The sequence below is a fragment of the Aquarana catesbeiana genome, linkage group LG07 (genome assembly GCF_042186555.1).
Source record: "Aquarana catesbeiana isolate 2022-GZ linkage group LG07, ASM4218655v1, whole genome shotgun sequence".
NCBI classification, from domain to species: Eukaryota; Metazoa; Chordata; class Amphibia; order Anura; family Ranidae; genus Aquarana; species Aquarana catesbeiana.
In genome coordinates this window covers 288,440,379-288,467,412 of record NC_133330.1, presented here as the reverse complement: position 1 = coordinate 288,467,412, position 27,034 = coordinate 288,440,379, and the positions used below count along the sequence as shown (strand labels likewise).

Sequence of the window (27,034 nt, the reverse complement as noted above, 5' to 3'; positions counted from 1 at the left end):
GTGTAATGGTGCCGAACTTCAGTACTTAAAAATCTCCATAGGCGACGCTTTCAATTTTTTTTTTTACAGATTACATGTTTAGAGTTACAGAGGAGGTCTAGTGCTAGAATTATTGCTCTCGCTCTAACAATCGCAGCGTATGTAACCTGTGTGTATCTGGCATTGATACTAGCCAGTGCCTCACCAGCCAGTGACCTCACCTCACGTCCCTGCTTTATATATTGTAATTTCAAGCATACTGCTACAGGAAAATCCTATCTTCATTAAAACGTATTTATTATAAATGACTGCTAGAAAAGCCATTTGTAAATTCAAGTTATTAAAAAAATCCCTTTACAATTCATCCTGCAGCCAGCTATGATTTTTTTTTATTGTTACCTAAAATAAAAATGAAAGCTAAATCACTTTGAAAACACCCCCATCATTTCTAGCTGTGGCAATCTTGAGTAAGCACACGACCCATGTAGCATTTGCTTCCTGGAATCCATCTGCTTTTAGCTCAGGTATGCAGGCAGGAGGGTGTGCATAGCTGAGAAAGCCTCTGCTCCCCATTATAGTATAAAAATGTCCATGAAGACTCCTGGAATGTATGAAATCATTTTTTTTTTCCAAAATGTCTTTTTTTTTGGTTTATAAAAAAAAAAAAAAACCCAGTGGTTATCAAATACCACCATTGTGTGAAAAAAAGGGTATAAATGTAATTTGTGTACAGCGTTGCATGACCGTGCAATTATCAGTTAAAGTAACACAGCACCAAAAAGCGAAAAATAGCCTGGTCATGAAGAGGGATAAATCTTCCAGAGATCCAGTGATTAAGTCCTTTTTACATCCGGGAGCCCTTAGATCCAACACGGCTCCACCACAGTCCACTGTAGAAATGCAGACACAAAACTAAACGGGCACAAATGTCACCAAAAGTGACATCTGTCCCATTTTGCTGTGATTCAGCTGATTTGATCTGCTCACGGATTCCCCGCTGAATGGAGCAGATTGCGATCGTATGAAAGGACCCTTAAGAACCTGACCATTTCACAATCTTCCCTCACTCTATCAAAAACAAAAATAGCTGGACCTTGCCTGTGACATATTTCTCCTAGGACAACTTTCCTTTCCGAATAGCTTATACACAATTAATATTGTTGTAATCGCTTCCTAAAAACTAGCTAGCATGTAGGGTAAACTGACAGTCCCATCCTTATTTTCTCACCTTTGGGTAGGTCCGGTTCATGGTTTATGACTGTTTAATCGCAGATTGAGTTGAAGGAGAACTTTTTGGCTCCACAGGTGTGCAGTGTGCGTCTATGTTCCTGCTAGAAGGTATACAGAGAACCAGCCCCGATTCCAGTTACCAGGAGACCAGCCAAACACTGACAACTTTGTAGCTGAGGGGACCTGACACTGATGTACACAATTAGTCACCTGCTTATTACACGGATAATGACCTGACCTCAGTGTGTCTGCCAGAAGGGAAATCACATATTACATGCTTCATTTGATTCCAAAAAATCATTTGGGACACACCAAGAAGCAGCTATGCGGCCTGCCAAGACAAGCAGTAGTAGTATGGATGTAGAACACTGTTGTCCAGCTTTGTCTACAGCCGGGGGGTTAGCAACCTTCTTTAACTTAAGGGCCGTCTTCAATGCATGTGAATGCATGGAGGGCCGCATTTACCTGCTAATAAATGAAGATAATAATAATCCTAACATAATAACAGTACAGGTTTACCTCACTTTAACCACTTCCCATCCCAGCCATCGTCAAATGACATCCGCAGGAGAGATGTCCCATCCTGGGCGGGTGTCATATGACGTCCTCAGCTTCCCGGGCATCTAGGGGGCGCGCATCCGCCGCGTCACTTGGGAGCCAACGCACATGCATGGCGGCCGCAATGTCCTGATAACAGAGCAGGACTATGAATCTGTGTGTATAAACACACAGCTCCACATCCTGGCAGGTGAGAGGAGACAGATTGGGTGTTCCCAGTACAGAGGAACACCGATCGGTCTCCTCCCCTTGTGAGTCCCCTACAGTTAGAATCTTTCCCTAGGTAACACATTTAACCCCTTCCCTGCCAGTGACATTTTATACAGTAATCAGTGCATTTTTATAGCACTGATCGCTGTATAAATGTGAATGATGTCAAAAGTGTCCAATATGTCCTCCGCAATGTCACAGTCACGATAAAAATCGCAGCTCGCCACCATTAATTGTAAATAAAAGTGCCATTAATCTATCTCCTATTTTGTAGACACTATAACTTTTGCGCAAACCAATCAATATTACACTTATGATTTTTTTTCGGCCTAAACTGAGGAAAAATTTTTATTTTTTTTTAAATTGCATCTGAGATGCATGCTATCCAATTATCCATAAAGGCTAACAGACATCCCCTACTTTGCAAAGTAGCAGCACACCTTAATGCTGAATCAGATTTGGCTAAGGGCCCTTCCACATGGGTAGACCAACCGAAAAACTGACAGGCGGACCCCATCGGGCCCTCCAGTTTCCTTTATGGAGTGACACGTGTCAATGGACTTGTGTCTGTTGACACCCTCTAACATCTGATCCTATCTGCTAAAAACAGACGGATGGGAATCCATTCCCCATTCATCTGGCAGATCGGATGGTAGTTTGGTGTAAATAGACAGGTGGTCTATTTACATCCGACCACCCATACAGGAGAGCGGGCTGAGTCTGTGTCCTCTCTATATAAGCGGAGGACTTGAAATTTTGAGCCCTGCTTCTAGTAATATTAGTCTTTTTTTTTTTTCATTAAAATAATAAACGTTAAACTTACCTGCTCTGTGCAAGGATTTTGCACAGAGCAGTCCTTTACCTCATTTTTTTCAGGTTCCCCTCTGGCACTCCCCCCCTCTTCTCCGAGTGCCCTCATAGCAAGATATGTTTTGGGAGCACTAATACGGGGGCACTACTGAGCCAGACTGTTTTGCTGGCTGGACAGAGCTCAGGTAAGTGGAATAGCTAGTGGAAGATTTTTTACCTTAATGCAGAAAATGCATTGGGGGGGGGGGGGGGGCTTTTGTGTTTAGAACTACTTTTATTAATGGTAACCAGAGTAGACCCATAGAATTGTGCAAAGTACGTGCCTTTTGAATGCCTCCACAGTCCAGCACTTTAACCAGTGTTCCCTATCTGTGGGCTGACAGGACACTCATGCAAAAAATTACATGGCAAACCTATCTCTGACATGCCCATGATACAAAACACACCTAAAAAATAAATGACAAAATATGCCAGTGCTGACAAACTGGCATTAATTTCCTTGGATAGCTTCAAGTATGACAGGAGGCATATGTTAAAATAGAATTCCAGGTAAGGCTCGGTTCACACCTCTGCATTTTTGGTGCTTTTTGCAGAAACGCATTACAGTTCATTTAACATGGTTTCCTATGGGACACGTTCACATCCATGCTTTTTTCAGCCGCTGCATTTTTGGAAAAGGTCAGGGGCTTTTTTTAAACACAAATAGTGCTTTTTTTTTTTGCTTAATAGACTTCAACGGAGAAGCTACAGAAAAGCATGTAGTGCATTTTTGCATCAATTTTGCCACAATTTGCATGTTTATCTACTTCAGCCCCAGAAGGATTTACCCCCTTAATGACCAGGCCATTTTTTTGCTATACGGCACTGCGTCGCTTTAACTGACAATTGCGCGGTCGTGCGACGCTGTACCCAAACAAAATTGATGTCCATTTTTTCCCACATAATGGCGGGGGATCAGCTTTTTTTTGCAGGACAGATCTGACCCCAAGTGACACTTTTTGGTGACCAGTGACACCAATATAGTGATCGGTGCTATAAATATACAGATTGTATAAATGGCACTGGCCGGAAGGTGTTAACACTAGGAGTGATCAAAGGGTTAAGTTTTCCCTAGGGAGGTGCTTTCTAAGGGGGACAGACTGACTGGGGAGTAGAGAGAGAGAGATTGTTGTTCCCGATCACTAGAAACAAATGATCTCTCTCCTCTCCCCTGTGAGAACGGGGATCCGCCTTGTTTTGCATAAGCAGATCCCCGTTCTGCCTCTCTTTATCGCGATCGCGGGTGGCCAGCAGACAAAGTCCACCAGACCCGGGGGCAAGTTCCTATGACGGGCATGCGCCCGCTATATCTAATGAGCGGACCAACGTACAGGTACGTCGGTTCGTGCAACCAGTCCACCCTGCCGCAAAATATGTGCGGTCCGGAAGTGGTTAATCTGAACAACAAATTGGCCAAAAGAAAAAATAGCTTATAAAACGCAAATATATGTAAAATTGCATGTGGAAAAAATGAACAGCAAAAAGCACTGCAGAAACGATCAAAAGCATAATTGCATAGGTGTGAACCGAGCCTAAACCTAACTAATCTTAAAAATACCCCTCCTAACACCTAAGCTTGCTAACCTGTGTAAAAAAAGATGAATATACTTACCTATTTTCATGCCACTCTGGTCTAGTCACGTGATCTTCCGTGTTAGGTAGTGGCCAGCTAAAGGGGAGAGAAGAGCGTGCTCAACAAAAGCTGGTAATTCCGGGAGCAGTGGCGTCACCCAGAGGCCCATCTGTTTTTCGGCGCTCCATCCCCTCCAGCGGCACTGGCTGACACAAGAGAGCCAGATCATGTGACAAGACCAAAGCGTCATGAAAATAGATAAGTAGGTAAAGTACATCTCTTTTTACACGGGTTAGTAAGCAAAGGCTTTAGGAGCGGGAAGGGAGTATGTTTAAGATTTAACCATATCCAAGAATCCTACTTTAGTTTAAATAATTGCAGCTCACTGTGTAAATAAAACAGTGCTGGAAGGCTGATGGGGAAATTGCATATTTCATATTTGCTTATTAAAGTTGTCTCACAATATCTAAAGTCTCCAATGTCCCGATTACCTTAGCTGACTTCATACCAAAGAAATGTAATTTCAAATTGACCAAGTATTTAAAATGTCATATTGCTTGAAAAGGGGTTGGCCATGTCCTTACATACAAGTCGTATATACATTAATGTTTCTCAACTCTAGTCCTCACGTACCCACAACAGGTCATGTTTTCAGGATTTCCCTCAGATGAAACGGCTGTGGTAATGACTAATGCAGTGAAATGGAGCAAATCAACTGTGCAAAAACCCTAGTTAGACTTACCGGTAACGGTATTTCTACGAGTCTTTCAGGACAGCACCTGGAGAGAGCGCAGCTCCACCCACTTTCCCAGGAAACACTGCAGTCAGTTTCTTTAAAGACCGGACACTTCCACCATGGCCTCAGTTGTTCATAGAGTACCTCCAGCCATGCTGAAATTAGATAAGCAGAACACAGCAATAACACATCTTACAACCTCAAAACCTAGGGCGGGTCATCGGCGCTGTCCTGAAAGACTCGTAGAAATACCGTTACCGGTAAGTCTAACTAGGGTTTTCTCCCTTCGTCTTTCAGGACAGCACCTGGAGATGATAAAAGAGTACTTACTCTAGGGTGGGACCACCGCCTGCAGGACCTTCCTGCCAAACGACTGTTCCGCTGCTGATAGCAAGTCCAACCTGTAGTGGCGGGTGAAGGTGGAGAAACTTGTCCACGTGGCCGCTTTACAGATCCGACCCGGGGAAGCCCCTGCCCTCTCCGCCCAGGACGTTGCTACTGCCCTTGTTGAATGGGCTACTACCCCCTTAGGGGGCTCTGCTCCTGAAGCTTTATAAGCTTCGCTGATGGCCATTCTGAGCCATCTACCTATGGTGCTTTTGGATGCTCTATACCCCTTCCGTGGACCAGAGAAGAGAACAAAGAGCGAATCTGATCTTCTAAAATCTTTCGTTATCTCTATATAATGTAATAAACACCTTCTCACGTCCAGGGAATGGAAAGACCTCTCCTTAGCACTGGACGGGTTAGGACAAAAGGTAGGGAGAATTATCTCTTGTTCCCTATGAAATGCTGATGCCACCTTTGGCAAGAAACCCGGGTCAGTTTTTAGCACTACCCGGTCTGGAAAAATATAACAAAAGGGTTCTCTTATGGAAAGAGCTTGTAACTCGCTTACTCTCCTAGCTGAAGTTACTGCTACTAACAGGACTATTTTTAACGACCATAGCCTGATTGACGCTTCCTCTGGAGGTTCAAACGGCCCTTTGATTAGACCCCGCAGAACCACAGACAGGTCCCATCTAGGAAAAAACTTAAAAGGTATTGGCCTAGCTCTGGCCAATGCCTTGAAAAACCTAATAATAAGCGGCTCCCTTGATAACTGCCTCTCAAGAAAAACCGATAATGCAGCTACCTGCACTTTTAGGGTGCTAGCTGCCAACCCCATCTCCATTCCCTCATGGAGAAACTCTAGCACTGAAGCGATTTCCTGTGGCGAAAGTATCCTAATCGCACACCAGCTATTAAATCGTTTCCACGTTTTGAAGTAGATGGCCCTGGTAACCTCTTTACGACTGTTCAGCAGGGTAGAGACCAGTTTATCTGAAAAGCCCTTATTTTTTAACATCTGCTCCTCAGTAACCAACCTGTCAACCTGAGATGCTGGGTATTTGGGTGATGAAGGGGGCCCTGCGTTAGGAGGTCCTTCCGAAGCGGAAGCTCCCAATAAGGTTCCACCGCCATCCCCTGTATTGTTGCGAACCAAGCCCGTTTGGGCCAGAAAGGAGCCACCAGAATCATCGTCGTGTTCTCTTTCTGTAGCTTTCTTAAGACCAAGGGGATCATCTGAAAGGGGGGAAAGGCGTAGCACAACTGGAATTTCCATGGCTGCGCTAATGCATCCAATCCCTCTGCCTGATCCTGCCTGTTCAGTGAGAAGAAGGCCTCTACTTTTGCATTCTTTTGGGATGCGAAAAGATCTATTTGGGGCATTCCCCATCTTTCTGTTAGTTGTTGAAAAGTCTCTACATTTAGACTCCATTCTGCTTCCAGTACTCTTTCTCTGCTCAGAAAGTCTGCCATAAGGTTTAAATCTCCCTTCAGATGTATCGCTGTTATGGAGTTTAGCCTGTCTTCTGCCCAGGCTAGAATCTGGAGTGCCAAGGATAGCAGAGCCCTGCTCCTTGTTCCTCCCTGCCTTGATATATAGGCCACCGCTGTGGCATTGTCCGATAGGACCTGAACATGATGGCCCCGGACTGTTCTTTCGAAGGCCCATAGACCCAAGAGAATAGCCCTCAGCTCTCTCCAATTGGAGGACTTTCTGGCTTCCCAGTCTGTCCAACTCCCCTGAGCCATCTGCTCGTCCAGGTGGGCGCCCCAACCCCAGGAACTTGCGTCTGTTGTTAATCTTTTCTGCAAAGGAAAACTCCAGAGCAGACCCCTGTTCAGGTTTGAGTGATTTCTCCACCACCAAAGCTTCCTCTGAACCCGCGCAGGTATCCCTATTAATTTTTCTAGGGACTCTCCATAGGACCAACTCGTTAAAATTGTCTGCTGGAGCTCCCTTCCATGTAGACGTGCCCACTGCACCGCTGGAATAGTCGCAGTGAGTAGCCCTAAGACCGACATAGCTGCTCTTATGGAGATTGGCATATTTGTCTGCGTCTTCTTCACTGCCTCCTGAAGCTTCTCCCTCTTCCCTTCGGGGAGAAAAATTTTCTCCTGGATGGAATCTATCGTGTAACCCAAGAATAGTATGGTCTGAGATGGAATCAAGTTTGATTTCTCCTCGTTGATTATCCATCCTAGACCTACCAGGTGTCTCATTGTCTTTTCCAGATCTCTCACTAACAGGTCCCTTGTTTTGGCAAAAATTAGTAGATCGTCCAGATAGGGCAGGACTGATACCCCCTCTACTCTGAGTGGGGCCAAGGCCTCCGCCAGGACTTTTGTAAAAATCCTCGGAGAAGATGACAGCCCGAAAGGGAGAGCTCTGAACTGGAGATGAAGGGTAGATTCCCCCAGTTTTATCGCAAACCTTAGGTGTTTCTGAGATGTTGACGCTACTGGTACATGCAAGTATGCATCTCTCAGGTCTATGGAAGCCATAAAACATCCCGGGGTCAGGAGATTCTTTACTGAGAATATTGTGTCCATCCTGAACTTCTTGTACCTGATAGTCTTGTTTAGAATCTTCAGGTTCAGGATGAGCCTGAATTTTCCCGACGGTTTCTTCACAAGAAATATGTGTGAATAGCACCCCTGTTCTAATTCCCCAGGGGGTACGTTCACTATCACCTTTTGTAGCATCAAGTCCTTCAGGATAGCTGTCATTGCTAGTGACTTTTCTGAGTCTCGGGGAGCCTGGGTTATGTAAAAACGCACAGGAGGAGGTTGAGAAAATTCCAGCCTGTAACCCTCCAAGATGGTCCTGAGGATAAACTGGCTGCTTGTTATAGTCTTCCACTGTAAAAAGAAGGTCTGTAACCTTGCTCCCACAGTTGGCTGACCGTCACTGGGTTTTTGGGCTTGTGGTTGGGGGGCGAAAAAGTACTCCTGACTTACCCCTCCCTCTTTGAGACTTCCAAGGCCTTTTGTAGCCTGCCTCTTTGGTATCTGGGGTCTTTCGAAAAGCACGAAAATTTCTGTTGCCTTGCGGAAGTACCTTCTTCTTTATAGGGAAAGCCTTCTTTTTGTCAGCTGTTCTGTCAAGAATAGCTTCCAGCCCAGGGCCAAACACTAGATCACCTTCAAAGGGTAAACCGCATAATTTTGTCTTTGAAGCAGTATCCCCTGTCCATGTCTTGACCCATAACGCCCTGCGAGCTGAGTTTATCAGAGCTGTGGATCTGGCTGACATCCTGATTGACTCCGCTGAGGCATCTGCTATATACCCTACCGCCCTTGATAACACCGGTAGCGTATCTAGCAGATCCTTACGAGGCGTCCCTGCCTCAATGTGGATCTTCAGCTGCTCCAGCCAGTGTTCCAGATTTCTGGCTACCACAGTTGAGGCCATGGCAGGCTTCAAATTTGCTAAAGAAGAATCCCATGCCTTCCTTAATAGGGAGTCTGCCTTTTTGTCCATGGTATCTTTAAGGATACCCATGTCCTCAAAGGCCAGGTCAGTATTCCTAGATACCTGGGAAAAAGCTGCGTCTAGTCTTGGCTTTTTATTCCAAATATGCGAGCTATCCTCATCAAACGGAAACCTTCGCTTGAGGGATTTAGAAAAGAAGGGGGCTCTCTCTGGATCCTTCCACTCCCTTTTAATGGTCTCTGATAGGAATTTATGTACAGGAAAAACCCTGTGTTTTTCCTCCCCGAGGCCTTGGAACATCTTATCGTGTAGGGATAGCTGAGCCTTATCCTCTGTGATGTTAAGGGTAGTATGAATTGTTCTTAGTAAATCATCTACCTCCTCAAGGGATAACTTGTACCTAGAAGAAGGAGAAGAAGCTTCATTTACTTCTTCTGCTTCCTCCTCCGAATTTAGTAAAATGTTACTTTCCTCCTCCTCTGAGTCGCTGCCCCCTCTGGATGCTGAAACAGAGGATTGAGAATGTGGCACCACACTGCTATGCGCCGTTGGACGCCTATCTAGGTAGGACCTGAAGGACTCAAAGGTGTCTGCCAGTTCCTTCCTGAAAGAGCTTAGCAATTCGCTTTGTTGAGCTGCAGGACTAGCAGGAGCTGTCTCCTCCTTAACTATGTCCGTAATGCAAGATTTGCATAATACTTTGGGCCAGGAATCCCTCAGTAACCCCTTACAAGAGGGACACTTCCTTTTAACAATAGGGGAGACATGCTTGGTCTTTTCCTTAGCCTTCTGCAATATCCCAAGGGAAAAAAGACAATAGCTGAACCATATTTCACAAACAACAGTTTACATGCTGTATAAGGAACACAGAAAAAAACACCACCAAGGAAGTTAACCCTTTAACACCTATGATCTGTTCCACAGCCGGTGAATCACCCCACAGATCCACCTTAAAACATAATTAATCACTTATCCCTCCTTTAGTACTCAGGACCAAGTGATCTGCAGGCTCCCCACTTTTTTTTTTTTTTTTTTTTTTAGGGAAGGGATAATAACTAAACATTATAAATGCCCATAGAGTAAAAGACAGAGACCAGTATCCCTGCTTACCTGAGCCTGGCTGATTGTTGTGGCTCCTGCTCCTGCCACCGCCGTCTGATCGTCCATTATTGACAGGACACACAGCGGCGTTTGTGCTCTTTTATTTGATTTTCCCGGGCCGCTCACCGCTGTGAGGGCCGGAAATGAAATCAGCCATGGAGACCGCCCCCCCCTCCTGCGTTCCAGCGGCCGGAACCGGAAGCCGCGTCGCGCCGCTCGAGGCCCCGCCCCCGGTCGGAAATGACACGCTTGCCATCCGAACCCGGAAGGCGTGCGGCCCGTGGAACAGACGCCGCTCTACTCCACAGCCCTGCCACCGGTCTGTAGGAGCGGGACCCTCGCAGCCTGGCTCTCGCCGAGCATGAAGAGGAGGAGGCACCGGAGAATCCCCCACACGTCAGGGAGGATGCTGGGCTGTCTTTGGAAAAGAAGAAAAACGATCCGGTATGCCCTAACCTTCACCACCTGGAGAAAGCGCAGCACACCCCTGGTTCCCTGCAGCGCTTCCACCATGGCGGAGGAAACACTACAACCGAGGCCATGGTGGAAGTGTCCGGTCTTTAAAGAAACTGACTGCAGTGTTTCCTGGGAAAGTGGGTGGAGCTGCGCTCTCTCCAGGTGCTGTCCTGAAAGACGAAGGGAGAAATATAGGTAAGCCTGAAAACAGGACATTGCCATTTACTATAGCTAAAACTTGGAATATTAAATCCCGTATCAGAGCTGCTATCATGCATGTGTCCATGATCTTCTGTGCCACAACGTATGAAAAGCAGGTAGGACTCCATGACAAAACAGCATCTTTACAAGTATTCTTGTTATATTTTTGATTATTACATTTATCATCTGCATCTGTCATTACTGATTAAATGTTATAAGTATTTGTGTGATCTCTTTTTGCACATCTTGAATACAACCCCAAAAATGTAAACTATCACGTAACTGTGATAAATAAAGGCCCTATGTCAATAAGCACCAGGAGTCTGGAACGGTTACCTTCTAAAAGTATCAAACATATTCTGCAGCATTGATATACTGGGTGACTTCACTCACAGATTTTACCACTGGACAGAATAAATAAAATTCTCACCAAGAAACTCACAGTTTGTGATTATTTATTACAGGAAAACTGTATAATTACACTTCAAACCCCTTGTAAAGATTTAGATCCTCATTACCAAATGGTTTTATAATCTGTTGGTAGCAGTTTTCATCCATTAGGTTTCTTTAAAGAACATATTCGTTTGTGTTACATCACTGGACATCTTATACCTTGGTCCTCTAGCAGGAAAAAAAGTATGGCTCAGCTGTCCAACTCCATTACAAAGAGGCTGCAAACAGGCCAGGTTTTGGGTCAGTAAAATGATTTTCTGTTGATTGCAGAATTCCTAAAATTGGAGATGAACCACGGCCTTTATCGGTGAAGTTGAACAGAACACCAATGCCTTACAGCAAGCAGAGATGGTTAACATAGGGGATGTGTGTTTCACCAGTCAGTGTAAAACCACAAGGGTAAAAAAGCCCTACCAATGGAGAGCTTCTTGAGAACATCCGATCTGACTAAAAAGATGTAGCTGGTTACATGGAAAAATCCACATTTATGTACTACACATAGGCAAGACCAGTTATCCACAATGTTCTCAAAACTCTCCTTGATCCTATAAGACCTTTACATCAAGCACTTCACCAGGTTAAAGTTAGAACAGCAAGATACATTTTAGATTGCAATCTCTCAAACAGCTTTGTTGTACAAGGGGCATTATAAAAACACTAAAGTTTAAAAATGGACCACGCTGTACCAACATCTGGCTAGAGAAATGCAGAAGGTCTTATATGTAGGACTGCAAGAATGTGTCTACAATAAAGAGTAAAAAGTGTCATGAGAACTTTGAGGTGGAAACACCACAGGGGGGAAAAAAACCCACACACCCCAAAACACACAAATCAGAGAGAGCAGATGGAAATTGACTGCCCGTGCCCTTTACTAGGTCCAGACTAGGAAAGAAGCAGATTGCAATGCTACAACCCCTATCCCACACATAAAAGGATGAGGATCAAACGCCCATGCCTGGACACATGCTGTACTTGCCATTTATAGAATCAAAGAAATACAGAGGTCCAGCACTGGAGCAGCTTGAAGTAAAATCATAGACTTGATTACATATCCATCAACATAAAAAAAAAACACTCCTACAGTAAGACTGACACGTTTCAGCCACCTGTACTGGCCTTAGTCATAATAAAATGACAAAGGCCCATACAGGTGGCTAAAACGTTTCAATCTTATTGTAGACATTGATACATTTTTTTTATGTCTCGATGGATTTATAATAACGTCTACGATTTTAATTCAATCTTTCATCAAGACTAGGTTCCATACCAGGAGCTCCACTGAACCCCCCCCCCCCCCCCCACCCTCCCCTGCATGGACCCAGGAGTAGGAAGCCCTGAGCTACTTTGAGAAAATGAGTTTAAGCAGAAATGGCAGCCCCAATCGGTCGTAAAATACAGACATTTAAAAAAGAAAAAAAATCTTGCAGGGTTGCTCCTTAGAAAAAATAAAAAGGAGTCAAGTAGGCAACCCACACTTCTGCACAACAGGAGAACACCAATAAAGTGTATGTTAAACAAAAAGTAGTTTTTTTATATTATTAGCTTTGGTTAGAACCTCGGTTTTGATTTTTACTGCTATATTGGCTCCCTCAGAAAGATTCTTACTAGCCTGGCAACAAGAAGAGGGGAAAATATGCAACATTAGAAATGTAAATGCCTTCAATGAGTAGGCAGAAAGCACTTTGTGAGAAATGAGTCAAGGTTTCTTCTGCGACGCCTATCTGTGCATGCCTGTAAAACTTCACAATAAATCTTAGCGTTAAGCAAGACAAACAAGAGAATTAAGCAGTTTCATTTTACTGAACATACCAGGACCAGGCTAGGTCTGGAAAACGTGATCCTTGACGTGTGGAGTATATACACCAGATCCCTTGCAGTAGCAAAGTCTCTATTAGCTTTTATTGCTTCATTTCCCTGTTGTAGATTTTGCTTCACTTCCTGCCTGGTGAAACTTGTTACGTAAAAAGGAAGCAAGAGGAAATCTGACACAGAGCTTGAGATAGCAGTAAAAAACTACAGAGGTTCCAATCCTTCCTGCTCTATCCAGAACTAATAATAAAAAAAATTCTTATAATGCCATAGAAGGTGTCTGTGCAATTCAAAGCTCATCAACCCTTATGCAAAGATCCTATGCTATGCTGAAACAGTAAAATTTATCCCACCTCTAAGAATAATAGTACATTTCAATGGCTGACTCATTTTCCGGCTCATTAACAATGGTGCATTGTATGTAATGCTCTGCTGCTTTCTGGTAGCAATTATACAAGCAAGCTTCTTACAGGTCACTGATTCCTTTGCTAAAGTTCACAAGTTCCCATGCAAACAAACACAAAGTGCTCAGTGAATGTAACAGTGTGACACGGCAGTGTTTCATCCAGACTTATGTGTCACGTAGGAGAGGCTTGCAAAGCAGATACAGAATGATGTATCATTGTATCCCACCTTCGGATAAGAACAGGTTTACAGTCAATGAGACCAGGATGCAAAATCAGGGGAATATTCACCCAGCAGCAAAAAGATTAGGCAAAAGACTAGCTGTGCAATTAGATCCAGTCCTAGATGGTAATATATAACTCAGATTAGAGATCCCCATATCCCACACACATGGAAGCTGTTAATCTGATGGAAAGTTTATAGAAGTCTGTAGTTTCTCTAGAAATCCATAGCGCTACAGGGCGCCCGCCCCTTGTACATGGTCACAGGAAGCGATAATTGAAGGCTGCATGGCTGGTTATATGGCAGACTTGGCCAAGTCTACCTTTGTGGGCAAAGGGCCCGCTTCTTCATTTTCCTGTGGAGCTCCATGAACGACCACCAACGATGCAGGAGGGTACTTGTATAGCTTCTCATCATTTAGATATTCAAGATCTCCATATATACTCAGCTTCTGCAAGAAAGAGTCGCACAGCTTTGCTGTTAATAGTCTTACATTAAAACACACCATACTTGAACAATTTAGTAAAAGTTGTCATTTTTTTAATGAGTAGTAAAGCCATTAATTTTAATAGTCCTTATCAATGTATGTTTTTACTGGTTTTCCAATAAAGGAATTTCCTTAAAAAAAAAAAAAAAAACTCAAAAGAGGAACTACAGTCTTTTATTTGTAATAAAAACATCTTTGTCATTCTGAAGCTTCCCTCTAACCACTTTGTATTTTATTTTATATATTCTGTGATTCTGTACTTGCCAAATATGCTGCAGAAATCTCCCTCCAATGAGTCTGGCTTCAGCCATTTTAACTGTGGGCAGCTGAAGCTACTTACTGGATTTACACAGAGGCACACCTCCAGCTCTGCAGCTTTAATTGGCTATTTTATGACTCATCCCCCCACCTTCCTGGCATACTCTCACAAGAGTGAGAGAGAGCGCTGTGCATGATGTCATAAGTCTAGGCTAATGACCAGACAAGAAACAGGAGGTGGGCTGTATAAGGCATTTACTGGCAGAAAAAAAATGTTTTACTATCCAAAGTTAAAACAACAAGGGCAGAAGATTTAATAGATGGAAAGTTAAAAAAAAAAAAATGACTGAAGGTCTGCTTTAAGCTGGCAACACACTATACAGTTTTCTTGTACAACTTTCCTTTAGATTTACCAAAACCATATAATATGAGTTCACACATAAACACTTTCAAATTGTACACAATCAAGCAGGCCCTTGCACTACATAGTTGAAGGTAAATCTAAAGGAAATTGAACAACAAAAATTGTATAATGTATAACAAGCTTTAGAGATAATGACATCCAACTTCACACGCACACCAACTTAATAAAAACAAAAGCCTTTCGCTCCGTAATATTCATGTTTAACTTCCACCCACAATTTGTATCTTAATTATACATTAATAAACTTTCTCCCTTTGCGAGCAACTAGCTGACACTTTGAACAGCTGCTGGCTCTCACTCGCAGTTGTCACTGACAATTCGGGTCCCCACTGACAATCAGGAATTAATTGGAGTGGTTTCTGACCATGCAAACACTATGGGGGAGATATACTAAAACTAGTGCACACAGATTCTGGTGCAACTGTGCACAGTAACTAATCAGCTTCTAGGTTTTATTGTCAAAGCTTAAACCCTCATGGTTTTTCACCTTAATGCATTCTATGCATTAAGGTGAAAAACCTTCTGTAGTGCTGCAGCCCCCATTTTACTTACCTGGACACTGTCTTCCTCCGGCCAGGAACGAGCACACAGTCTGTAGCTGAAGTCTCATGTCCTGATTGGATAGATTGATAGCAGCGCAGCCATTGGCTCATGCTCCTATTAATCAAATCAAAATGATGCGGCGCCGGGGGGCGTGGACACAGATGCGGGACTCTGGAGCGCGCCCGCATGGGTAGCCACCAAGGTGAAGGCTTCTCCACCGTGGACAGTTGATGCAGGGAGGAGCCACCAGCAACGCTGAGGGACCCCAGAAGAGGTAGATTGGGGCCACTCTGTGCAAAACGATCTGCACAGTGGAGATAAGTATGACATGTTTGTTATTAAAAAAAAAAAAAATTTGAAAATTTTGAAAAAATTGAACAAGCTGAAGTTAGAAGCTGATTACTATGCCAAGCTACACCAGATACTGAGTGCACCAGTTTTTGTAAATCAATCCCATGTCAGCTATGACAGAGATCATATGCTGACTGGAAGCTTTTGGCCTTGGCATTTGACCTTTGGTCATGAAAGGGTTTCCCCCATCCCAGTCTTCACTTTTTTACAGTAGAACATGAAGAATTTGTATTCCTGGATCCACAGAAACATTTTGACATGCTGTTTTCACTAAAGAGAACTTCAGATTATTCATTTTAAAACACTTGTTTATGTATTGCCCAGGTTTACTTTAAACTTTATCTTTTCTTTGGGCTGGGTTCACACTGCAGCACGCTCTGGCTCAAAGTAGGAGTCCAGTGCGTTCCCATTCATCGTTTCAGGTCCAATTTCAGCCTGAATTTTTGTCTGAATTTGGACCTGAAATGGAGGGGGGAAGCCCCCATCCAATTTGCAATAGTGTGAAGCCAGCCTTAATCGCACTAAATTTAAAGAATAAGCTCACCTTTGGAACATGTTAAACATTTCAGCTCCTTCCTCCTCTCTCCACCCCTCCCTGTGACAGCAGGAAGGGGACCTTCTCCCTGTACCCGCTGTCAGAATTTAAAAACAGCACGGCTGTGCGGCATTTCGCTCACACAGCTGCATCATTCATTCACAGAGTTCTGTGAATTAATCAACGAACTACATCTATTGTCTGCCTCTGGGGATGATGGCTTTTAGTTCCCAATGAACTGTAAGGGCGCTGGCAAATGTCCACGTAGTGCATTGATTCTTCCTGCCATTCAGTAACTGTCTACCTGTACGTATGAGGTACGGGCAGACAGCTGTATTGAGTGTTTGCAGGAGCCGTCATTGCACCCACGATCTGCTGATTGCAGGTGCAATGCCTTACAAGCTGCAAATTAAAAAATAAATAATAATAATAATAATAATAATAAATAAAAAAAACTTTTTACCTGCAAAAAGATGTGCATTTCTTTTTTTTTGTAAAAGGTGAACTTAGCCTTTAAATTACCTTCAACAGAAAATACACACTTGCATAACATTTCTAAACATCATTCGTTAGCAATAAGATTGCAGTCATTTATCTTCTTGACATGTGAAACTAATATTTGAATATTTCTGGTATATGTACAGAAAGGTACCAGGATTAACTGATAGTAGCCATGGCAAACCACAATCAAACATTTGGCCTAGGTCCCAGCAAGCTAGACTAGTTTTTCTGCTGTTCAAAATACGAAACAAAGAATAAGATGACACAGCTTTATAAAAGCAGCGCTATACAATGTGAAACTCCAATTGGGATTAATGCCCTATACCTTTATAGAAGCTGCTACCGCACACACTACACCAAGTGCTTGAACAATATCAAAGAAGAGTCAGCTAAAACCCCCTGTAGTTGAAAGTATGTTACTGATGTCAATACTATTCAATGGAGATATAGGAAAACCAATGAAGGGTGCTTAATATGTAACCAAGTAAAATAAAAAAGGTAGAATATATATTTCTGTAATGAACTAGAGGATTTTGCCAAAGGGTATTAAGGTGATATTACTGTGAGCAACAGGGGGTATGGTAGCAGCCATAGGTGTGCAAAGCCTATTGCATTAGGGTGTGCACCCCAAAGCTCAAACACATATGCGTGTGTGTGCATGTGTATATATACTGACGGTGTAAGTAGAGCAGTGGATGGTGTCAGTAGGGTAGAGATCGGTGTCAGTAGGGCAGTGGACGATGTCAGTATTTTTTTTTTTTTATTATTATTTTTAAATTATTTTTACAATATGTTTAGGAGCCTCATTAGGAGACTTTGATGAAATATCATAGGTCCAAACAGGGGGAATCTGCATCACACGGGTGATTAGGGTGTGCCCAGGCAAACCCTGCATGCCTATGGTAGCAGCAACTCTTTTCTAAAATAATATTATACCATACATGCACACTGATTAACTGCCCAAAATAGTATTTTTTTTTTTTTTTTTTACATCTCAAAAACAAAGCTGGATTGATCACTTTGTAGTCCTGACATTTACAGTTCACACTTTGTAAGGGTAACCCAGTACTTACAAACTGCTCAGAACAACTAGGCAATAGTATTGCCTATATGTTGTTTACATCAATGTTTTAGCACTCCTCAGTCTTTTTTATGTAGTATGTCTGTGGCACTGCGAATAAAATGGTATCAGGAGGGTACTCTCTTTGGACATATAGACAGTACTCACCTCAGAAAGAACATACTGATCAGATGCGGTAGCTACTGTAGCACAACAAATCCAGAGCAGAACTAAGATAGAAAGAATCAATGTGGCTGTGAGGAGCCAGTTGGAATTCCTGCACAAAACAAATACAAATTAATGTAAAAAGCAGAGTCTGATAGATAGAGTATAATAATGGGGGTGAAATTTCATTATATACATATGAATACCACATACATAGCTAGACACTTCATAATGCTGGCTCCTCTTTCCAATTCCAGGAAATCTCCTCTTCTGCTCCATGGTCCCTCTCCTGCACGGTCTTCAGGTGCTAGGTCTGCCAAAATACAAGATACAATCTGTCAAATCCATGACATTAAACTGGAGGAAAACTGACATATAAATGAGATCGTTCACTTATGTCTTATATCAAGACTTACTTTGAACAGTATCCAGCAAGTTGCCTCTTGCAGATGGGTTTTCGGAGTACACTGGTGGCATTTGCTGAATTTCTGGTTGAGACTAACCAGGCAAGGAAAAAAGAAAATAATTTTCAGTAATTAAATATTCTGCAAGTCCCAAAGACACGAAATACATAAATAGAAAGAAAGTAGCAACGTGACCACTTGCCAACCGCCCCATAGCAGATTTACTGCTACAGGGTCGCCGCGCTGTGCAGAATCACATATGTGATTCTGCACTTCTCGGTAGGGGGCACATCACAGCAGAAACAGATCAGATCTGCCAAATGGATTTTAAAAGGAACCTCACAGCAAAAGAATACCAAAAAAAAAAAAAAAAAAAGTTGTGAGGTCCCCCTAAATCCATACCAGACCCCTAGCGAGCGCCCCCCTCCTGAACCATACCAGGCCCCATGCCCTCAAGGGGGGTTGGTTTGGGGCAAAGGGGGGACCCCCCAAAGCACCTTGTCTCCTTGTTGATGGGGGCAAGGGTCTCTTCCCCACAACCCTGGCCAGTTGTTGTGGGGGTCTGTGGGCAAGGGGCTTGTTGGAATCTGGAAGCCACCATTTAACAACACGGTACCCCTACTCATTCACCAACAAAGTTCACAGCCTGGTTCCCTGCTGCGTGTCCTGACTGGTCCCTGCTGTCTTGTGGGACCTGTGTGTCTCCCAGAAGACAGGGGGGAACGACAAAAACAACGTCCCCAGTGTAGATCCAATGTCAATAACGATGAACATCGCTGCCAACCTGAAAAAAATAAAAAGCTCCACACCTGTCACTGGCTCCCACCATCTGACCGTTCTTAAATAGCTAATGGGTGGGGTTACCAAGTGACCCCCCCCCCCATATGACAGCAGCGACCCAAAATTTGGCTGTAGTAGGCGGCAGCGTTTAGTGTGATTGAGGCTGGATCTACACTGGGGGACATTGTTTTGTTTTTTAATAAAGGAATTGTCTTTTTGACACTTTTTGGTGAACGATGAGGCCTTACTCATTCAAGGGGCGAGGGCGGGATCTTGGGGCTTGCAAGGGGGGGGGTTCCAGATTCCGAAAAGCCCCCTACCCGCAGACCCCCACAACCACCGGCCAGGGTTGTGGGGAGGAGGCCCATCAACATAGGGACAAGGTGCTTCGGGCAATTGCCGGCAATGTTTTTAGTTTTTTTTTTTTTTTTACTTTCAGCTATCAGCAGTGTACTCTATTAAGTCAGTTAATTTTGCTGTGATTAGCCACAGCTAAAGGCACAGATAGACTGTGATTGGCCCAGATTGTACCATGTGATCAATCACAGCTAACAACGCAAATTGCACACAATGGATGGCTTGAAAGGAAGCTATCCATTGTTTACAACTGTCATGTGACCTGCTGTGATTGGTTACAGAAGTCAAATGGTACTGGCAGCGGGCAGGTACAGTGATCAGTCATCAGCTGTGTCTAGTGGACGCAGCTAGTGACAGATTGCGTCGTGTTCACCCGGATCAACGAGAGGCCTGCCCGGTCGTCACTCCCCCATAGGCTTGGTGGCAACCAGTTAATCTCAAAGCCACATAGGTAGAAATAATACACATAATTACAATTAGCTTATCCCATGTATACATTGTTGTAAAGGTGTATAGTTTATTTCTCCTGCACATACCTGTACTATTAGAATACGCCCATTATCTGCTTGAATGTAGAATGTCCACGATGATGATATGAAACTTTGAGCAGAATCCATCATGTCACTCCAGAAAGCTTTCACTATAGTCAGAGGGAAGAGGACATGTATACGAGGCACCATGTCTGACAGCTGCAAATATTAATAAACAATACTTGTCATCATGAAGACTATTATAGAAAATGGAGATACTTTAACAAAGCATAACAGAAGAAATTTTAATTAATCCAATGTAGCACCAACCTCTTCTTGACGCTTCTCTGCAAAAGGCATCTGGCTGTTACAGCCCAGGATACAAGCATACTGCTCATTGGACTGGGGATAAGCTTCTGTACAGGCTGTAGGAAAATGGCAAGGAGACATGTTACACAGAAATTAGGCCAGGTTAACACCAACAGTGTCTCTCATATGAACGATGAACTTAATCTTTACGACCCATCATAACATGTTACATCCATTCTCAGTGTGTAACATGTTACGACTGCATTGGCCCCCGCAAAACCATAAGGTTCAGCAGCCTTTGCTGCTGTCGGCTTTTAGGTTTCAATAACCTACCATGGCACTGTGAGCAATGTGGTAGTTCATTCAGTCTCGCTGTCAGAATGTATCGGCTTGCTCGTAAAAAGGTACAAGCCAACCGATACACTGAAAGATCTGAAGGAGACCTGCATGGCACCAACGATCTGTTGATCGCTGGTGCAAAACCTAATAGGCTCCCAAAACAAAAAATAAAAGCATATGTTTTTACCTGCAAAAAAAATGCATTTATTATTTTTGTCAAAAGGTGAACTTATCCTTTAATAAAAACAAAACAAAAAACAAACAACAACAAAAAAAACAAAAAGACACATATATGGACACGTAGTTCTGGATATGGATGTTGCCATTTCTCTCTGGGTGGGATACAAGCGGTCTCATTGCCATGCGGCAACTGAATCTTTACCCCATGTTCAACCTCTTATTAACCACTTGCTGCCCACACTATAGCCGAAAGACGGCTACAGCACAGGCTTAAATTGCCAGGAAGGCATCCATAGACGCTCTCGCGTTTCCTGCAGCGAAGTCTGTGATAGCAGAGTCCGTGAGACTCGGCTTAGCATAGATCAGGTAAAGGGCTAATCACAGCGGGCCCTTTACCTTGTGATCAGCTGTCAGCCAATGACCGCTGATCACGAAAATAAACAGATGCCAGTTATTTTTTTGAAGCCACAGCTTCTGTTAAGAGGGACATTGGTCCCCTTACTGCCCGAATGTGCCACCCACCAGTGCCACCTATCAGTGGTGCCCACCAGAGCCCCCTCATCAGTGAAGAAGAAAAATTACCTGTTTGAAAGACTTTGCATATTTGCAAAATTTTATAACAAAAGTGTGAGAGCACTGAAAGCTGAAAATTGGTCTGGGCAGGAGGGGGGCATAAGTGCCCAGTAAGCAAGTGGTTAACCACAGTTGTACTGCGGCAGGTTGGCTCTCTTTGAAATCGTACTAATATGAATGGTTGTCATTGGAAAGCAAGGGGAACGACTTGTCATGCAACTTTGCAGTCCCAAGTCGTATTACAACTTCAGGAGTTGATACGGGGAGTTTGTGGGGTTTTTTTTTTTTTTTTTAATTGGTAAAATGGTTGGAGGAAAAAATAGTGACAGAACTTGCCCATATTTACACAGACTGGGTTAGTATTTATATTTATTTCATTTAAGGCAGAGCACGCTCACTTTCTTTATTTTCCAAGTACCTTGGGACTGTAGCAACAGCAGCCAGACATTGTGAACCACTTTAAGACCAGGCCTTTTCTGGAACTCTTTGCTTACAAGTTTAAATTTGTATTTTTTGCTAGAAAATTACTCAGAACCCCCAAACATACATTTTTTTTTTTTTTTAGCAGAGACCCTGGAGAATAAAATGGCGACCGCAAAATTTTATGTCACGCCATATTTGCGCAGCAGTCTTACAAACACAATTTATTTGGAAAATACACTTTTTTGAAAAAAAAAAAAACACACCACACCCCAGTAAAGTTAGCCCATTTTTTTATAATGTGAAAGAGGTTATGCCGAGTAAATAAATACCCAATATGTCATGCTGTAAAATTGCACACACTCGTGGAAGGGCAACAAACTATGGCACTTAATCTCCATAGGCAATGCTTAAAAAAAAAAAATGTACAGGTTACCTGTTTAGAGTAACAGAAGAGGTCTAGTGTTAAATTATTACTCTCGCTGTAACGATTTTGGCGATACCTCACGTGTGGTTTGAACACAGTTTACATATGTAGGTGTGACTTACGTAAGTGTTGGCTTCTGTGCGTGAGCAAGAAGGGACAGGGCACGTTAAATCATTTTTTTCTTATTTATTTTACTTTTCATTTTTACACTTGTCTCTTTAAAAAAAAAAAAAAAAAAAAATCACTTTTATTCCGCTTACAAGGAATATAAACATTGTAAACTTGTAATAGATATAAGCATTACAGGTCCTCTTTGAGAGATCTGGGGTAAAAAAGACCTCAGATCTCACATTTTTATTTTTTAAAGGTAAAAGTAATTTTGCCTTTAAGAGAAGAAAAAAAAAATCCCTTTAAGGCCGGAGGGCACGTCGCTCTGGTCCTCCAAGGGCATAGAGCTAAGTGCGGGCTATCTTGCCCTGGCTTCCTGCACAGCCACGTATAGATTTGGATTGGTGCCGTGCTAACCGACAGGTCCGGTAAGCCCAGAGAGGACCAGGAAACGGCGGGAGGGGTCACTTCTCCGCTGCCTATAAAAGCAATCCTGTGGCGAATCTGCTGCTGGGACCACTTTTATGGCTGAATTGTATGGCTGAATTCACACACAGACATTGCATGCGAGCGGCACAGCAATGCGCTGCAAATCACATGTGATCTTTGGCATCGCACAAGTGTGAACCGAACCTAACACTAACCCTGGCACTGACCTAGGACTATCCTGGATTTATTTAATTTATTTATTTTTTTAACACTTTTTTTCATTTACAGCTTCACCTCTTGCTAGTAGAGGAAGTAAACACATGGGTGGGCTGCACAGTGATTGACCAATCAGAGCCATCACAGAGATGAGGTCAACCAGGTCCTGATCATTAGTGTGAGTGCGCCGCACAAATCGAGGTATGCACATATGCGGCCCCACAGAAAAAAGCCCAATCCAATCAGGCTGCATATATGTGTACAATCAGTGGGAAGGGCCCAGTAGAGATCTTCTGCAGAGTTTCAGAAGTACCGGTATGTACAAGGAATGCACTCCTAGCCATGCGTGTGTACAGCAAATAGGACTTGTTGCATGGCTGTAACCAAACTGGGCATATCATATGTTTTAAAAATAGTTGATGGAATGCAGTAAACATCTTCAGACAATGTAAGCTTTCAAGTTTTTCTAAATTTTCACGAAGAAGCGAACAAAGACTAATGTGTCACTCTGTGCTAGTGCAGAGTATAGCAACAACTTAAAGCGGATCTTCAGTCATTTTTTTCAACTTTCCATCTATTAAACCTTCCACCCTTGAGGTTTTAACTTTGGATAGTAAAACATTTTTTTTTCTGCCAGTAAATCCCTTATACAGCCCAATTCCTGCTTGTCTGGTCATTAGTCTAGGCATAGCCTCTCTCTCACTCGGAGAGTTTGGTAGGAAGAGAGGAGGGATGAGTCATAAGAGGGCCAATGAAAGTTGCAGAGCTGGGGGTGTGCCTCTGTGTGTGTGTAAATCCAGGAAGTGAACAGGCAGCAGCTTCGAATGCCAGTTAAAATGGATTTAGCCAAACTCAGTGGAGGGAGATTTCTGCACCATATTTGGCAAGTACAGAATCACAGTATATTTAACCCATTCACGACGAAGCCTATTTCTGACATTTGGCATTTACAAGTTAAAATCCGTATTTTTTGCTAGAAAATTACATAGAACCCCTAAAAATGTTATATATATTCCGCTGACGAAGTCCCCGCCCATTGGGACGCAACGCGTTCGGAAGGAAGGGAGCGTCGCGACGTCACCCGCGACTGTCTCATAGCTTATCTATCCATGCTCATACATCTGGCACTGGATGAGTGCCTTGCTTGTAAGTTTTTTATCTTTGCATTTATATGGTCTATCCCCTTTATATTTTCATGACATACACGTTTGGGGACTGATTCTGCATATTGTGTATCCTGTACCGCTGCTGACAAAGTCGGATCCTCTGCAAATCTGCTTTATTTGACCTGCAAGGGAAAGCCTATCTGACCCTCTATAACGAAAGGGTCCGGTTGCTGAGGTGAGAGGCCACTTCATATGCTGGTGGAGGGATCACTTTATATCCACAAAGTTTTTCAGCATGATGTCACAACACTTATGGGATCTTGAAGTTTATGGACTATTATTTTGATTTTTTATTATTCTTTCAGCACTGCACCACTTGCTAATATTTGTGCAGCGGTGTTTTAAATGCAACTTTTTGGGAAAAGGGACACTTTCATGAATTTAAAAAAAAAACGAAACAGTAAGGTTAGCCCAATTTTTTTGTATAATGTGAAAGATGATGTTATGCTGAGTAAATAGATACCAAACATGTCATGCTTTATAATTGCACGCAGTCGTGGAATGGCGACAAACTACAGTACCTAAAAATTTCCATAGGCGACACGTTAAATTTTTTTTTACAGTTACTAGGTTAGAGTTACAGAGGAGGTCTAGTGCTAGAATTATTGCTCTCGCTCTGACGATCGAGGCGATACCTCACATGTGTGATTTGAACACCGTTTACATATGCGGGCGCGACTTCCGTATGCGTTTTCTTTGCTGCGGGGACGGGGGCGCTTTAAAACTTTTTTTTTTTTCTTATTTTTATATTATTAAATTGTGTTTAAAAAAAAATTATTTGATCACTTTTATTGCTGTCACAAGGAATGTAAACATTCCTTGTGACAGTAATAGGTGGTGACAGGTACTCTTTATGGAGGGATCGGGGGTCTAAATGACATCCAATCCCTCCTTTGCACTTCAAAGTATTAAATCCGGCGCCATTGGCAGCTGAGTAAACTGGAAGAGACGTCGCTTCCGTGTTTACATTCAGGAGACTGGAACGAAGCCATCTCCTAAAATTTTCTAGAAAAAAAACAAAAAATAAAAAAACATTAAAAGTTTAAGTCACCATAAAGCCCCCTTTGGTTTTTAAAAGCCCCAGACATTCCTAAATGGTTCTCTGCCTAACAAAAACATCAACCCTCCATATATTTTAAACCCTTGTAAAAAAAAAAATAATAATAATTTTATCAGGCCAAGTAGATTGTGACCCCGATTTAGTCCCTTGGGCAAGTTTTTTTAATTACCACACCCCTGAGATCAACAGGAATGTTTGTCTTAAGATGTGATAATACAAGGCTCTCAAAACACATCATGATGATAGGAGTTAAAACAACTAGACGATAAATGTAAGCATGTTACTGCAGATTTCTTTTTAGGTATTGGGACAATAGTAGTAGATTTAAAACAAAAAGATATTGCAGCTTAATCGCAATGCCACTAAATAAACTTCTGCTCTGGGATCCCACAGTGGCAACTGCATAGGCAAATGGCCACAAGAGATCCACTGCAGGGCAGAATTCCAAACTCTAATTTACCCACTTAGTAGAGATCACATGTCCGGTGCTGGAATCACAAAGCAGCAGTTTTGGCAGCAAACAGGATTCCAAACTTTTGCTACACTGGCCATGTTTAAGAGTTTAAGTTTAAGATCAGTTCTTAGACCTCCAGAACAGCAAGCGGTCATATCCATGCCAGAGAATAATGCTACTACACCACTATGGATGCTGACTCTGCATCTAATCTCTGACTGCCCTCCATATCAGAGTCCTTCACTTACCCTATATAAGAATAGATTATAAACACAAGTGTGCTTCAGTACTGCATCCCATAATACCCAGTTACCAACATTACAGTGTAGTGTTACAAGCCCAACAAAACCGGATTTGTAAATGGTTGCCAAGAGTTCATGCACGTTTGGCATTTGATGTGCAATTACAAAATCCCTCAGGATATTGGCCTAAAAAATTGCAAGTATGTTCCTCATATGTATCATCACCTGATTCACATTCCAGCTTAGTCTTGTTCAAGTCTTCTCCAATCCCCGCAAACTGACAGATAGAGAAAAGACGACATCCTCTATGACAGGCAAAGAGCTCCTCCTCCTGTACAGCAATGGCAACACAACAGAGGATGTTATTTATGATATTATTATTATAATAGGTATGTATATATTGCAGACAATTTACGCAGCACTTTACATACTGCACATTCATATCAGTCCCAGTTCTCAAGGATCTTACAATCAAAGGTCACTAATGCCCCTTTCACACTGCCGCAACTTGAAAGTCGCGCAATTTCAGGAAATGCCTGTGTTTAATCTTGAGGTCTATGGACCTCAACTCGCATCAAAGTCAGACCAAAAATTGTGCAGGGTCTATGAAGTCGCACAGATATGAATGGTCCTCATTGGAAATCATGGGGTACGACTTGTCATGCAACTTTTCACTCCCAAATCGCAGGACAAGTCACACAAGTATGTAAGGGGCCTAACTCACATACATAAATACAAGCAACACACATACTAAGGCCAATTTAGACAAGATTTGGACAGGAGACAGTTAACCTACCAGCATGTCATTGGATTGTGGGAGGAAACTGGATCCAGGTACACCCAGGGAGAACAGAACACCTCCATGCACATAGTGTCCTGACTAATATTAGACAAACATGTCAACCACACAAAAGGATACACAGTGCAACCTTCAAACTGATATAAACCTTTACCAGAAGTGCCCATAGTCCTTCCCATCAAAATATATATAAAAAAAAAAATATATATATATATTCCCTATGCATTCCATTGTGACAATTTCTATCATTTACAAGGTTTACATTCGGCCTCATTTAGAATACCAAGCTCACCTATTTCTATTAGTCACAACATTACCACAAATATATTTGGTATATAAAAGCAAAACCAGTGCAAACAGCAATCACACACAGTTTCCTAAGGTAGCCAATTATACAACCCCAGTTAACCACTTGTGGACTGCCCACCGTAG

At 42.8% G+C, this 27,034-nt stretch overlaps 3 protein-coding genes across 3 annotated transcripts in view; all 3 read right to left on the bottom strand.

Annotated features, from left to right (window-relative positions):
- Positions 1 to 2,314, bottom strand: part of LDLRAD1 (low density lipoprotein receptor class A domain containing 1) — a 30,919-nt gene extending 28,605 nt beyond the window's left edge. Inside the window, exon 1 of the mRNA XM_073593486.1 lies at positions 1,208 to 2,314. Coding sequence (XP_073449587.1) covers positions 1,208 to 1,228 — 21 coding nt within the window. The 5' untranslated portion in view covers positions 1,229 to 2,314. The remainder of the gene's footprint in view (positions 1 to 1,207) is intronic.
- Positions 2,315 to 5,156: 2,842 nt separating this feature from the next.
- Positions 5,157 to 10,529, bottom strand: LOC141103648 (uncharacterized). Its single transcript, XM_073593483.1, has 2 exons — positions 5,466 to 10,529; positions 5,157 to 5,290 (listed from the first exon to the last, which is right to left on the bottom strand). The coding sequence occupies exon 1, from the start codon at positions 7,972 to 7,974 to the stop codon at positions 5,467 to 5,469; it is 2,508 nt and encodes an 835-aa protein (XP_073449584.1). The 5' UTR covers positions 7,975 to 10,529; the 3' UTR covers positions 5,157 to 5,290; position 5,466.
- A 565-nt stretch (positions 10,530 to 11,094) lies between these two features.
- Positions 11,095 to 27,034, bottom strand: part of TMEM59 (transmembrane protein 59) — a 19,574-nt gene continuing 3,634 nt past the window's right edge. Inside the window, exons 2-8 of the mRNA XM_073593481.1 lie at positions 26,029 to 26,134; positions 20,211 to 20,305; positions 19,947 to 20,099; positions 18,286 to 18,367; positions 18,083 to 18,182; positions 17,873 to 17,981; positions 11,095 to 13,996 (exon numbers count right to left, since the gene is read on the bottom strand). Coding sequence (XP_073449582.1) covers positions 13,841 to 13,996; positions 17,873 to 17,981; positions 18,083 to 18,182; positions 18,286 to 18,367; positions 19,947 to 20,099; positions 20,211 to 20,305; positions 26,029 to 26,134 — 801 coding nt within the window. The 3' untranslated portion in view covers positions 11,095 to 13,840. The remainder of the gene's footprint in view (positions 13,997 to 17,872; positions 17,982 to 18,082; positions 18,183 to 18,285; positions 18,368 to 19,946; positions 20,100 to 20,210; positions 20,306 to 26,028; positions 26,135 to 27,034) is intronic.